The 16038-nt window shown below is 37.0% G+C and overlaps 2 protein-coding genes across 3 annotated transcripts; one reads left to right on the top strand and one right to left on the bottom strand.

Moving 5' to 3' along the window:
* Positions 1-2564: 2564 nt before the first annotated feature.
* Positions 2565-3625, top strand: LOC135677702 (NAC transcription factor 25-like). The gene is made up of 3 exons (XM_065190079.1): positions 2565-2781; positions 2954-3252; positions 3397-3625. The coding sequence occupies exons 1-3, from the start codon at positions 2598-2600 to the stop codon at positions 3475-3477; spliced, it is 564 nt and encodes a 187-aa protein (XP_065046151.1). The 5' UTR covers positions 2565-2597; the 3' UTR covers positions 3478-3625.
* A 1528-nt stretch (positions 3626-5153) lies between these two features.
* On the bottom strand, positions 5154-13389 carry LOC135676173 (MACPF domain-containing protein At4g24290-like). 2 transcript variants are annotated; one of them, XM_065187054.1, is made up of 8 exons: positions 13221-13389; positions 12853-13111; positions 10395-10633; positions 9844-10045; positions 9701-9778; positions 9437-9620; positions 8694-8860; positions 5154-6070 (listed from the first exon to the last, which is right to left on the bottom strand). In XM_065187054.1, exons 2-8 carry the CDS (start codon positions 13105-13107, stop codon positions 5354-5356), a joined length of 1842 nt encoding a protein of 613 aa, XP_065043126.1. In that variant the 5' UTR covers positions 13108-13111; positions 13221-13389; the 3' UTR covers positions 5154-5353. The 2 variants fall into 2 exon arrangements, with proteins under 2 accessions (XP_065043126.1, XP_065043125.1); XM_065187053.1 differs by having other exon boundaries at positions 13212-13389.
* Between the last annotated feature and the right edge of the window lie 2649 nt (positions 13390-16038).

Below are 16038 nucleotides of genomic sequence, written 5' to 3' on the forward strand. Positions count from 1 at the left end.
ATATTATTATGTGCTTTTCATCTACTAAATCAATAGGAACTATACTGTTGATAATACTGTCAATTCTTTTTTCATTCAGCAATATTCAAAGTTGTTAGCATTCTTTTAAAATATCTGTAGAGGAATCGTTGTATCGTAGGTGGAAGAACTGTTGTTGTTTTATATCTAAAAACAATGTAGATCAATCAATCACATGCTAAAAAATAATTTGAGGTATCACAAGAAATACTATTTGAGATGAGATATTTGATTCTCACTTGAAACTAATGGATTGGATCTTAATAATGCATATTCTATCATCTAATCTTGAAATTATCATGATTGAATTAACTCAAACTCGATTTTTTTTATTAGGTTTTAGAGTATTTCAAACTTTATCACATAAATATTAGATATTGTGGATATAATTCACATCTAATTTATTGTTTGTTAGATTCATCTAATCTAATTAAATATAGATATCTCCTTGGATTATTAAACTGGATTGAATTGACTCAAATTTAAATTTTTTACTAGATTTAAGAGTATATCAAATAATATTTCTTATGAGATGACACATTCGGCTCACTTGAAACTAATTGATTGAATCTTAATAATACATATGCTATCATCTAATCTTTGGGAGAGAAATTATGAATCGACTCATACTCATATTTCTTGTTAGATATTAGAGTATCTCAAACCTTATCATTTAAATATTAAATATAGTGGATATAATTCGTATTTAGTTAATAACTCATTAAATTCATCTAATCTAATCAAATATAGATATTTCATTAGATTATCAAACTAGTCTAACTTGGATTGAATTGACCCAAACTTGAATTTTTTATTAGATTTAAGAGTATCTCGAATAGTATTTCTTAAGAGATGACATATTCGGTTACCACTTCAAACTAATAGATTGGATCTTAATAATGCCTATGTCATCTAACCTTTCGAAGAAAAATTATCATGATTGAATTGACTTAAGCTCGAGTTTCTTATTAGATTTTAGAATATCTCTAACATTATCATCTAAATATTAGATATAGTGGGTATAATTTGCATCTTGACAACTCATTAAATTTATCTAATCAAATCAAACTCATTAGATTAACAAACTAGTCTAACTTAGATTGAATTGACTTAAACTTAAATTTTTTGTTAAATTTAAGAATATCTCAAATAGTATTTCTTATCGGATTACATATTCAATTGTCACTTGAAACTAATGGATTAAATCTTAATATATGCTATCATCTAATCTTTGAAAGAGAAATAATCAAGATTGAATTGACTCAAATTCAGATTTCTTATTAGAATTTAGAGTATTTTGAACCTCTTCACATAAATATTAGATATAGTAGATATAATTTACATCTAGTTAATAACTTATTAGATTCATATGATCAAATCAATCGTAGATATCTCATTCGATTATCAAACTAGCCTTGGATTGAGCTGATTTAAACTCGAATTTCTTGTTAACTTAAGAGTATCTCAAATAGTATTTCTTGTGAGATGATATATTCGGTTTTCACTTGAAACTAATAGATTTGATCTTAATAATGCATATGCTATCATCTAATCTTTAGGAGATAAATTCCTATGATTGAATTGACTCAAACTCGAATTTCCTATTAGATTTTAAGGTATCTCAGACCTTATCACCTAAATATTAGATACATTGGATATAATTCAATTCTAGTTGATAACTCATTAGATTCATCTAATCTAATCAAACGTAAATATCTCGTTAGATTATTAAATCAATTTAACTTGATTGAATTAACTTATATTTGAATTTCTTGTTTGATTTAAAAATATCTCGAATAATATTTCTTGTGAGATGACGCATTCGGTTATTACTTGAAACTAATGAATTGGATCTTAGTAATGTATATACTATCATCTAATCTTTGGAAGATAAATTATTAAAATTGAATTGACTCAAACTCAGATTTCTTATTAGATTTTAGAGTATCTCGAATTTTATTACCTAAATATTTGATATTGTGATATAATTCGCATCTAGTTTATAACTTGTTAGGTTTATCTGATCTAATCAAACATAATTATCTTACTAGATTATCAAACTTATCTAACTTGATTGAATTGACTCAAACTCGGATTTCTTGTTAGATTTAAGAGTATATCAAATAGTATTTCTTTTGAGATGACATATTCGGTTATTACTTGAAAATAATAGATTGGATCTTAATAATGTATATTCTATCATCTAATATTTGGGAAAAGAATTACCATGATTGAATTGACACAAACTCAACATTTTTATTAGGTTTTAGAGTATCTCAAATTAAATCACTTAAATATTAGATATAATGGATATAATCACTTAAATTATTAATAACCGAATATGTCAGCTAATAAATTTTTTTATTATTTTAAAAAAATTATATATTTTATCTTTCAATCAATATAAATAGGTGATTTTGGATAGGTACTCCTAAATCTACTCCTAAATCTCTTCGTCCCCTTCTCCCTCTTAAATCTCTTGGTCCCCTTCTCCAAGTTCTGGGAAAGAATATTCCTAATCTCTTCGTCCCTTCTCCTTAAAAGTTCTGGGGAAAAACACGCAGAGCTTGCGGAGAAAAATGGAGGAGGCATCTTCTTCGGGTGCGAACCAGCATGGCCCCTTCCCTGTCGGCATAAGGTTTGCTCCCAGCGACGAGGAGCTCATCACATACTATCTCGCCTTGAAGCAGAAAGGAGCACCGCTTCCCAGCAACGCAGTCGTCGATGTGGACATCTACAAATATCATCCACAGCGACTTGCAGGTATATTCTCTTCCCTCCTCTTTCTTCTTGTTATTCTTTTCTTCCTCTTCTTCTTCTTCTTCTTCTTGTTATTATTTTCTTCCTCTTCTTCTTCTTCTTCTTGTTATTCTTTTCTTCCTCTTCTTCTTCTTCTTGTTATTCTTTTCTTCCTCTTCATCTACTGTTGCCGCAGAGATGCACCAACAAGTCACCGAGAACGAGTGGTACTTCTTCACCCCGAGAGACCGCAAGTACACCAACGGAGAGCGGCCCAACCGTTCCACAGGGGAGGGGTACTGGAAAGCAACAGGCGCTGACCTATCCATCTACGACCGCCGGGACCGGAAGATCGGCGTCAAGAAACACCTGGTTTATCACGAGGGGAAGCAACCGGATGGGAAGAAGACGAAGTGGATGATGACTGAGTACAGGACCCACGATGGATCCAAACCTAAATCCAGAGCTAGAACTACAGCCAAGTGGTCCAAACTGGTGAGTGGGTCTCATCTTGCTCTTTCGCCTTCTTGGTGTCATCTTCTGTTAGATTAATCTCTGCATGCAAAAGAAGTCTTAAAGCATCTATGGACGGTTTTATCTTGCTCTCTGTATCAGTAAGTGACGAGTTATATTTTGCAGTTGGACGAGTCCGTCCTATGTAAGATCTTCCGCAAGAAATCAAAAGGAGAGGAGGAAGAGGAAGCCGTCTCAGCACTGTAAACTGCTGCCGAATTTTACTGGAATTATTTGTAGAAATCAAATATGGAAATCTTAGGTTGAATTCTGATGGAATATTGAGTTTTCTCATACATTAATTTTTTTTACAGTGAAATGTTTTAGGAATAAAATTTTACTTGACTGCTTGAAATTTACTGAGTACCATCCTCAAATTGAATTTGTTTGAGTCCGTAATGAGATATATTCTTATATATTCTATTTTTAATTATTAAATTGTCTTTATATATTATAAGAGAAGAGAAAACACAAATTATTCCCAAGAATTTGAGGGTATATTTAGTGATAAGCATAAAGGTATAGATCTAAATAAATATTTAATGATAGTTAAAATAATATTATTGCATAACAGTAAATTAACTAAAAGAGTTAATTAAGATAGATTAATGGAATCACATGCAATGATTTTTTTTAGCAAGACTGGTAATCATATAGTATAAAATAATTTTTATATAACTTCTTGTAGCATATTTTTTTTAATATATGATTATTATTCATGCTAAAAAATAAAATTATATTTTTTTTATGAAGCCTTTTATGTGCACAATTTTTTATTGTTTCATTTTATATGCATAAACTAATCTTAATTTATTTAAATATTCTAGGAGTTTATAAGTAGATGGTTTAAGGATTAGAATTAATATTAGAAATTAAAATATTAAAAAATAATAAATTAGGATATATTATTATACATGATGAAAAGATATAGTGTAGGATTTTTGGGTGGTTCTAATATAGTTTTGAGAGAGTTCTTAAATAAATCTAAATCTTTATTTATTAATTTTTAATTTTTTCTTAAAGTATTCTCTCACCTCAATAATAATATAATTATTGGAGGAGTTAAGATTTGATAAAATCCTATTAGGGAGATATCTTGTAGATATTAATTTGAATTTATAATTAGACAAAACCAATCTTACATATATCCTATCAAATAAATGAAGTACATAAATATTATAGCTGCCATAGCTCCAACCACAAAGAGATTATAGTTCATACTCGTCAAGATAAAAACAGACATATCATTAATTCAGACGATAGATTGAGTAATCATCTAGAAAAATACGATTAGCATTCAACATTATACGTTCATCTTAAATCTTTAGTAGACAGATCACGCTCAGTTGTATTTACCGGGCAAGCCAAGTTTGCATCTGGCGAGTTGCTCGGTGAGCTTAAGCTTGATGTCCACTTGAGACAAAACCGGTGGGTACTTGTCTGACGACAGAGTTGGCGACGTTGCTTGTCTGACGACAGAGTTGGCGACATTCCGGTGACGAATGGAAAGCATGCGACCATGGCTTTCTCGGTCATTTTGGAGAGGCTGTCCTCCGCCATGGCAAACTCAATGGCGGAGAGCAGGCTGAGGATGGCAACAATAACGAGAGTATGGTAGGAAGATACTTCACCATGGATGTGCTCGATGGCCACAGCGAACATAGGCGGATCTAATCAGCTAAATTGTAGATTAATATGGTGGCTGTAGTGACACAACCATCTCCCTCCTAGAAGGACACCGAATTGATGATGACCGAAGAGCAGAGTCACTTAGGAACACAATGAAATATATTGATCCATTATTCCTCTTGAAAGCCGTTAAAACATTTCAAAACATCAAAGTTAGCTCTCAGCTCAGTTTAAAAAAATACTTATCCCGTAGATAACGATTTGAAATTTCGAAATACTAAATTAAGATCCAAATCCGAGCCATATGTCAAAATTACATGCAGATTATTACTATCATCTGTACAGTTGTAATAACTAAACCAAAATAAATAAAAAAAATAATGCACAAAATTAGCCTGATCCTGCAATCAGAACTCCGAAATCTACAGGACAGGAGAGAAATCCTATATGGACATTAGTCGATCAACCCAGCCTCAGCTGAATAATTCAACAGAGCAAACTTTACATGCAATCCGATCTTTCCCCCTTCTTTGACAATCTTAGCCGCTGTCACAAGCCAATGTCCTGGCACATTGTGTGGACCACGGACCACCTCGACCATATCCACAAACTTTAAGAGCTTCCTTGACTGAACCGGCACAGGTGGACCATCGGGATACACACCTGAATTCAGCTGTGCAGGCTCATTCTTCGCTGGTGGTGGCACATCTCTCTGGGTAAATGGTGTGCTAAACGTTGTACTTAAATTTGTTAGGAAGCTTCCTTTCTGAGAAGTGGCTGGTGCACCAGCCCACTCGGTCCTTCGGATTGTGCAGTTTGGAATGTGTGTAAAGAGGAGACGAAGATGAAGCACTTTCTTCGGCCAATTCCCTTTGGTGACAAGCTGAGCACCAGTTACCACAAACACACCATTAGATACTCTCTGGAGCCACTCAGGATTGTGCTCCACAACTGATGTGCATACAGCTGAGTATCTCTTCCACTGGATAGGTTCAAAGTATCCTGCATCGGAGTCTTCTGATCCTTGCCACGCTGACATTTCGGATGAACTAGAGTTCCTGAACATGCTGGGGAGACTTGAAAGGTGTTGCACATGTATGGCTAACCGATTGCACCTCGGTCCCTCCAAGTACAACCGCAGGCCAATCACAGGCTTCTGACTGCTCAAGACCTGAAACCATGGGAACAACAATAAACGAAAAAGTAAAATTAAAACAGAAAGTTCTTGGGTGCCTTCAAATTCCAAACAAACATGGAATTTATGAATTCAATTGTGTTTTCTAGCTGCAGAAAATGAGAGCAACTAGCAATTTTTTATGCTCTTATGTGTCAGCTCAGAGGCCAGAAGAAAGACTGCAAATAGATACACTGAGGCAGGATACTTGCATAAAAGAATAGCAAGTATAAATGATAGTTTGTTTTTTGCAACATTCTTTAATTACCATTAAATTATGTTCTGACAGATCAAAATTATATGGTACATATTATTTCAATACTGTATTCCATGTAAAGATGGATATTGTTTTAAACACGAAAGTCATTTATCACTGGGTAGCCGGGTGGACAGTACACTGCACTGTTGTGAAAGGCTTAAGAACTATTGAGGTGCCACTAACTACTGGAGATTAAGCATTATCATGGTTCATGAAAATTTATAAATGAATCATAAAACTGGAAAAAATGGTCGATCAAGAAATGCATATTATATAAATGTCAGGTAACTAAAGTACTGATAATATGTTAGCTTATCAGTTCAATTAATAAAGCAATTACACTGTTAAATTAGAGGCAACAGTACAGTTCACAAAAAAATTAATTATCAGCAAACAAATTTACCACTATATTTGCATAAACAATAGCTATGAAATAGAAAAACAAAGCAAAAACAACTGCCAGCTCTGAAGCACCAAGGAAAGGAGAAAAGAAGTCTCATTTTAAACGGAGCCCAAGCCACACATTAGCCTGTTCACTTGCCGAAATGTCTCACAAGGGTACCTTGTTATTCCTTTTTTTTTCCTAAAGTAACCCCACATTTGATTAACCCATCCAATGGTTGAATAAGAGAATAAGAAAAGAAGTACGAAAAAATAATATGTAACTTTCCGGTGCCTCTTCATTCAATCGAGACTCACAAGGATTCAACCCATAGGCATGCCTTTGTTAAGGTTCTTGCATCAGCTATGGCAAGCCTCAAAACTTCTGCCTCACCTTGCTTCATGCCTTAGTGCACCTAATGCACCTTCAATAACACCAGTTGCCCCCATGTGTAGGCATCTCTGACCACTTGAATTATAGTGGCTATTTTCCATGCAGAACATCAAGGGAAGAAAACCAGGACAACCAACAAAATTGCTGTTCAATATGGCCTTCCAAATAACAAAACGTATCAGATTAATGAGTCTATGACTAAGTGCCAATTGCAGAGATGCCACTTAACTTGCATCCACATGTTGCCACCAGCATCTGTACTAAAATGGTTGAACAGGCCTTACAGTCCGTAAATCAAAGAATTGATGGGTCGATCAGATCAAGTTATCACTCAATAATTGACAAAAATAATTTGGCTTGCCAGCACTATGCAAGACTATAATATTCAGTAATTATCAATACAAGCAATACATATGGGTCGGAGCAAGGTCCAGGAAGCAAATTGCTTGTTCACTGGGGGCACACTGCTCCTCATTGATCTGTCATATACCATGTTTGGCATCAAAACTGAAATGAACCAAGAAAACTGTCACAGAAAAGAACTGCCTGGCTTGGTAAGTCGATGGGTGGCTCAATTCTGATGCAATAAAGTTGCAAGCTAAGATCTCCTTTTGAAATCCAAGGATGTCAAAATAATGGAGGGGGAGTTAGAGACACTCTTCTATTCCTAAGCTATTTTCCTGGCATTCATTAGTTGTCTTTCTTGTTTTTTTCCTTTTTGATATATGCTATCATCACTTCTTGGTAATGGTATGGATCCTTACCGGTCCGAGAAGGGAATGGTATGGATCCATTAGATATAAAACCCTACACCTATTCTCATTTTATATAACAGTTCTTTTAGAAAGAACAAATTGATTTATATATCTGTAATATTTAAATTCCATTTGAATTAAATCAAGAATAAAAGGCAAATAAATTCCTAATCCCAGCAAGCTTTGATGTGTTTCCTTAATCATAACGATGAATTCAAGCACTATCCACTATTTCATGAATCAAAAGAACAAGAACAGTTACTGTAACTAACCATGGCTCCACGAGACCTGCATATCTTGGAGCAGCCTACAACCAAATTAACTGGGTAAAGGAATAACATGAGACACCCAGGAAGAATTAGGCAGTTTGCTATTCTGGCAAGGGCATCGCTACTTGAAATGTATGAAAAAGGTAAGCATCTGGAAACCATGAATGGCACCACAGGGAAATGAAACTATTGTTTCTCTTGGTTATATTCATAACTAGATGCATTCACTTGGTAATAATGCAAAAAAATGTTGCACCCTTAAACCTAGCTTTTCGGTGTTGGCCTTAACTTCGTTTGCTTTTCCAAAGTTGCTGTTGTATGAAGCATTGAATTTATTTGGCTTCACAAATTGTTCCAATGTTACTTGCACCCCCCTATAACAAAAATGGCATTGACCCACTAGAGTGGTTAGGAAAGATACCCAAAATACAATAACTATAAGATAGCATACCAGGAAAATTACCCAAAAAACAGCAATGAAAGATCTTGTGTGTTACCAAGACCTGAATGAGATTATGGAACATGGAAAAAGTTAAGTAAAACATAAACACAGTAGTCGTACCTGATCAGTGTTAACATGTAGCTTTGGTCCCAAAAATCTAAATTGCATCCGGGGGTAGGAGACTTTTCTTCTTTGTGGTCCCAGAGCTAGTTCATTGAACATCGGTGCCCACTGATTGGGGACTTGAAATTCCAAGAAATACTGTAAATCTTCAGGATCAGGTTTATCTGTTAAACAGAAACGATTGAAAGGCATTGTACACAAAGGGCCTATATAGCTATCTGTGGTTTATTGCACTAATGCAAGATTGCACATATACCCGTGAAACGGTTGACAGCATGCATGCCACAGTAAAGTATTGAATTGGTTCTTTTTTTTTCATTTTTAAATGTTTTTGGTGAAATGCATGGTTACCCTGCAAAGTTTTGGACAGTGTACATTTCCCTTGAAAAGTTTAAAACGTTGCATATGCATCCTTTTCATGAGTTATTTCAGACTTCAAGATTGCATATATATACCCGTGAAAGCCAATAAACACCATGATGCTAACATTTTAAGGGACCATGATAATGGAATTAGGAGGAATAGCTGCACAATATGATACTTTTTCATGGGTATGTTTAAAGCAATTATAATCTGCATGACATAGTGATGTTGGATTTGCAGGTCATACGCTGTATGCTGGATTGGCATTCTTAAACCAGACTAGTTCCACAGTTACAGCAGAGAATACAAATCTGTACCCTAAATATAAATTATCAAGCAGATGATTCTAGCAACAAATTTTGTGTATGTGAACTTACAGCGAAGATATAGATTCATAGCATGGCTGAGATATCCACTGCCTGGAACGCCAGTTAGAAGAGATGTGATGGGAACAAACTTGAACATTATTGCATCAGGGTTATTTTGTACTGTTTGTAACCAAGTAGAGTGATTTAACACACATGCATCACCTCCTCTTTTTGAGCAAATGATTGTGAGTCCCTGTTTTTATTAAATAAATATATCTGGTTCAGTAACATAAAAGTCAAGTAGCAATAGAGGATAATGTGTACAGGCCTTACTTCCTTGCTTGAAGTTTCTGAATAGCTAGACAGTTGCAAGTTGTTGGATTGCAAGATTCTCATGAAGACTTCAGGCACCTACACTAAACGAAACATTAATTAAATACACCATTTCATAGATATAAGCTAGTAAGTAAACATACCTTGTTCTTGCCTTCTCTGGTCTTCCGATGTAGAGGAGAAAGACTATTTCCATCAGAAAATAAATAATCTCCAAGATCTTCGAGATGAACCTTTAACTCAGCAGATGAAATTGTTGAAGAAGGACTTTGCCTAACACAGATTACATCCTGACCCCCTATAGCCATTTCTACAATTATATGTGTTCCATAGGTCCTAATGAAACTGAAAGAAAAGAATAAACTCCATTATTTCATGAAAAAGTCTCTCTCTATGTTATTCATCACACTAATACATTGTTGTGATGAGGAAGCCTATGTTAAATTTGGTGCGACACTTACTCACCAATGATGCTGCTAGTCAACAAGTTAAGTGGGATATATCTTAAGTTTCCACAACTAATCGATAAATATGTTAAAACGTAAATGTTTCTTCAGCTCCTTGAAAGAAAGCCAGAATAAATGCCAACCAATTTCAACTTATTGATTATACAAAATCAGATAAACCTAAATGACAGTATAAAGAATAAACTAGCCATATAGTTGTATACAGATGCCAACAGTTTAGCACTTACTGACAGAGGGCCGTGGGATCCCACTTCGATGGAACTGCTCTTTTAACCTCTTCAAGAAGAACCAAAGGAGAAGCTCTTAGGTGAAAATTGTACAAGGAAATGAAGTATCCATCAAAAGCAAGATATTTTGTGTCCTTGGCATCATCCAACCATGCTCCAGTTAAATTAAAAAGAGCATTAAAATAACCGGAAGGTACTTTTCCTTGGACCGAAGATTTCTGATTGAGTAACTCAGACATCTGCCATAAGGAAAAGATATCGGTTATCAACAGTCAAGCAGAAGAGTGATAAAATAAAAAGGCGGCATTTAGATGACTTGAAAGAAAAGACACTAGGGCAGCTGCTTATTTATGGACCATGAAAGAATGTAGTATATCAGAATTTCAAATTGTTTTAACCCAATCAACTACCATGAAACATAAAAAACCAGCAATGATTTGACAGTCATAAGTATGACGTCTTTTTCTTTCCAGAGAAGAAGATGTCATTGTTTCTGGCCTGGGATTAAGTAAATAGAACTGCATGTTCTAGATGCTTACTTGACATGGCCAGGAAATCAAATTGACTTTACCACAATTACATAATTAACTGCATATGGCTTCAATTCTTCATTGATCATATAACTATAATGACATAGGTGATCTGCAAACCAGTTAACAAGGACAAAATACCGGTAAATTATCCGAACTAAAAAGCACACGGATAATCTTCGCAAAGAAAAGCCTATGCAAGATAAAACTCTTCTTAAAGAAAGTCTCACTAATTACTGATTGCTTGGACCACACAGCCATGCAAGACGTAAATTCGCTGTTAAATTGAATATTAGCATTAATTTTTAAACATCACATGGATGTGCTAGACTTGAAATCGCCAGACGTTTGTAGACCAACAATTAGAAAAGCTGCAGTCTGGACAGACTATGAGTTAACTTGATTGACAATCATACCATTTATCCCTGCACCACCAAAGTCATCAATGGCAAACAAAGTAAATGTAATATCAAGTTATCAACCTCTGGGAAGCATGCTTGTTCAAGTGCCAGTAGGCTCACGAGTCATCAAAGATAAATCCCGATTACCTTCCCTACACCTCATTTCTTAGTCCATGATAACTGTTTAAAAATAAAGCAAAAAGGATCATCATTCATCAAAATCTATCCAAACTATCAACCTATTCCCCTTCTTACAATTAATCTCAAAGTAAGTAACTCATCTAAAACACTTCAGATTGGAAAACTAAACAAAATAAAACTATATGCACATTCTAGTAAAATTGAAGCCTTTTTTTAACAATATTCCGACTAGTTTAGACGTATGAAACACAATTAAAACTGAAAATATCTTGTAAACAAGAATTAAATTCTCAATATGTTTTAGCCGAAATAAACAATATGCTTTCCGGTAGTGCCCCTTGACCTCGTAGGGCTGGGACCAATGGAGGCCCCATCTTAAGTACTCTAAGCTTTCGAAATACAAGAAACCACATTTTCTTCCATAATCATTGTCTACCTCCTCAAATTAAGATGGTTTTAACTTTGTGGAAATGTATTCCATCCATAAGTTGTTTATTTCCTCTATATCTTCAGGATCACCAACAACCTATTCAATAATAGACTAAGTCTGCATGTACAGCAGGAATTTCATGCTTTTGTCACCTAAAACAAATATAAGAACCAGCTTATATAGGATGAGACCTGCAGGGAGTCCTGAGTAGAAAAGTTTATAGTTCCAACTAGAACCTTTGTCAACAAGCAAATAACTGTAATGGTGAAACAAAAAGAAATCTTAAATGTATATGGAATGGTGAAAAATGACCTAATTCTAGCATAAGTACATGTAAAAGAAATAATGAGGTCCTATCTGTCATGAGTGAGTTATCCTACATGATTGTCAGGAAAATAACCTCTCTAAAATCTTGTTTCTAATCATTGGTAAAGCACCTTCATGCCCCTCTCACTTTCACTCCTAGAGGCAAGGCTTGTAGCCCCCAGGTTGATGAGACCATATCAATCGAATGAATTGTGTTGCAGAAGGGGCCAAAACTGAGGTTGATGAATGACATCTTCTGTTATTGACAATTTGCTATGGGGTTTCTGCATATGAACAGACGTTCGCCCATTTCTTCCTTCAACAAAAGACCAGAGGAGAACCCCACAAATTCAAATACATAATCCACTCTAAATTATTGCTTTATATCTCCTAACATCTGAATCGAGAAAGAACATTTGCCATCCCCTTAATTCTTACTACTAGAGAAGGACCAATTAGTTTTCTGGATTCCCTCTCCACAAGCGTCATACTGGACAACTTAACAGACAATTAGCGCCATACTAGCCAATTATCCGATCATCGTGGTCGGGAAACTCCCCCCAGTCAACAAGCGGCGAATCTTTGATCGAACACAACAAAAGTGCCATCCACAAACGAGGCAACAATCAATAATAGAAGCCGAGATTCACCTGATTGAACTCGAGGACGTCGGAGCGGTACCGCATCCGATCGCCCTTGTCGCAGCCGACGTCCTCGGACACGCCGCGGACGACCTGGCCCCCGGGGAAGACGATGTCCCGGGTGTGGACCTCGTCGAGCTGCACGAGGCGGCCGCGGGGGTACCCCTTGGCGAAGCGGAGGCGGAAGTCGCTGGTGAGGTCGAAGCCGAGCCCCAGCGAACGCAGGGCCCGGCGCTCTACCGCCTCCCTCTCGCCCTCCATCATTCAGCTGCCGAGCCCCACAGATCCAAGAGAGAGGGTCATACAAGCAAAATAAACAAAAGGGGAAGGAGGAAGCGACAGAGTAGTGGTCTTATTTTGAATTATACATGGGCTACCGAGGGAGGTTTGACCCCCGGTGGGAGACGGGGAGCGAGGGGAGGAGCTGCTCCGAGTCGCCTGCGTTCGAAGGAGGAGGATTCTTCTTATCGTCCGACCCGATGTTGGGGATTAATAAGGATGGGAGGGGAGAGGAGGAGGAGGAGGAGGGATCGAGGAGACTCCTGGGAAGCAAAAGCAGGGGGAGGGGTCGGGTTGGGTTGGGGTCGAGTAGGTGAGAGAGTGACATTGGTGAGCTGCAGGTGGGGCCCGATCCAACCCGAGGAGGGCAGTTAATTAATCGCCCCCCCGCCCTAACTCCGTTTGGTCCAACTCATTTACTCAAATCGTTTCGGTTTGTTGCGGTCAAATCAATACGTATCCGACAAGTTGAAATCATCGCCATGCCAATCGTGTTTTCTCGACGACTGCGGAGGAAAAGATCATCCAGAATCACACTTCGATCGTGATTCAATCAATTTTCACCATCAATCGTGCGGATGTAATGGGTTCTATCTGATTTCTTTTTCGTGTGTTTTGTCATGTTTGTCTGAAAAGAGGATTTGTTTCATTTAGGTTTCGTGATTTTTACATTTGACATCGGAGTCTTAATTAATTAAATTTGGAAAAATTCGATGGCATGAAATATCTATATCAAATGTCTCATTCGATTTATTTATACAAAATATGATGCATGTACTGTTTTTGAAGGTCAAATCAGAAATATATCATGATATATTTCGTATGCATTGGTAGGGATCGAAAACAATGACTACATCATATAAGAATGCAAATTATTATACAAAAATGGCATTTTGAGGAAGATGGTGTGTGTCCCAAGGAAAACAGAATGCAAATTGATGTCGTCGGTCACGTCGGAATCCCTCTCCAATTCTGATGCTTTAGGTAGGATGAGAGCAGTTAAAGAAGGCTTTCCAGGGCGTCAGGCGGGGCCCGCCGCGTGTTGACTGCTTTGGTCGCTTCGCTGACCGCCTCCCTGCTTGTGCGGAATGTTGACTTTGCTTGCCCTGTTGGGTAAAACTGGGCCCGCCGTTGATGGTAATTGTGTTTGTCGGGTCGGATCCTGAAGTGTCCAGCGGCAAGCGGATCCAGACCAATTATATTTTTAATATCTAATATTTACCGACTTAGTATCAAATGAGTCGTCTTCGGCATCACAAGTGGAGAGAAAAGTAGGAAAGAGGAGCTTTCGTCCGAGTTAAGCCATCGGAAGACAAAAACCAAAGTCAGAATGTCCAACTCGAAATATTCCTTACTAAATTCCGGGTTGATAATAAAATAATAATAATAAAGATATTCCATAGTCCTTGTTTAATGTCCAAAGATTCTACGCACGTCTCTTACACGTTTTATCGGACGGAAAATAGCATATAAATATGACGAGCGACCGCACGAGAATCTACTACCGGAACGGAGTCAAAGTCAACGGGATGGAGCTGCTTGCGGAAATGGAATAGTCTCGAAAGGAATCAGGATGGATCAATAATCCATCTCTGTTCAGTGATGGCTTCTCCCATGGATTGCTGGCAGCTGTCCTTAGACTTCGTCTGTTTGGAGTTGCTTATCAACACAATGTCATTTGTGGCAGTCCCATCTACAGGAGAGGGGGGGGGGCAACAGCCATAGCGTACAAGGTAGTCTAAGAAAACGGTAGGTGACAAGGATGGGATGGTCAAATTTATAGACCATTTCAAAGAACAAAGAAAAGGTAAGATGAGAGGGACATGTTATGTCGATGTGAGGGGGTTAGGATTTCCAATCAAGCTTAATTATTAATAATACAAATATATATATATATATATATGTGACAATCCAAATTGAACCATTATTATTAATATCGAAATTGATTCCAAATTGAGCCCAGCCCATTAACATTGACCCAACTCGAGCCCAAGCTCAATGTGCAGTTAGCAATTACCTATTTCTTGGCCCAAACCAAAGAAAATATTTCCTTTTTCATTTTTTTAAAAGGCAAGTTTACACACATAATTTTTATATTTACGTGTGTAAAAACATATAAATTTATCTTATTGAAGTATTTCTAGTTGTCTCACTTGGTGTTGGGATAAATCAAAAGCAATTCTAAATCCTGCAATAACTTATCATTAAGTGTCAAATAAAACAAGAAGGCAAAATTGGAGGACATGACATTATACTAGAAACTATAAAATAGCATGAGAGAAAAGGTTGCACAATAATCATTCAATTCAATGATAGTTGAAATTGCCTAACCTTTGTTACGATGCATTTCTTTTCCTGAATCATCGTACACGATCTTCCACGGGTTTTTCGATTGATAGAATGTCGAAAGGAGGAGACGCTACCCACCATTTCTTGAATGTCGTGTAAGATAAAGGAGGAAAAGAACAAGAAGGGAGGTCAGAGTGGCAATCAGGGAGGGAGGAAGAGAGGAGGGAGGATCAAGTACCGGAAGGAAGGCGGCCGGACGACCACGACCAAACTAGGAGATATCACCGGACGCAGCAGCAAAAGCAGCAGCTACGGTTAGCGGCTCGACTTGAGAGAGATTGCCGACGGCAAGTGGACAGAAGCAACACCAGGGAAAAGATCGGAGGCGACTAGGGTTGCGTAAACAGGCGCGAATAAGTCGGTTTGCCGTCTCGTTTCTTTTCTTCTAGTGTTCTGCGCTAGGCTTGGATTGAGTTGACTCGGTGAACTCGGGCCAACGCGTACAGCCCACTCTGTAAACCGATTCACCAGTCGAACGGATCTGAGCCGTAGGAGCGTGAGACTCGGGTGTCCCATAATCTTAAAAGACCTTACAAAGTAAATAACTCCCTTACGTTCTTTAGTTAA

Source organism: Musa acuminata, chromosome BXJ1-6, assembly GCF_036884655.1.
Source record: "Musa acuminata AAA Group cultivar baxijiao chromosome BXJ1-6, Cavendish_Baxijiao_AAA, whole genome shotgun sequence".
In the NCBI taxonomy this organism is placed as follows: Eukaryota; Viridiplantae; Streptophyta; class Magnoliopsida; order Zingiberales; family Musaceae; genus Musa; species Musa acuminata.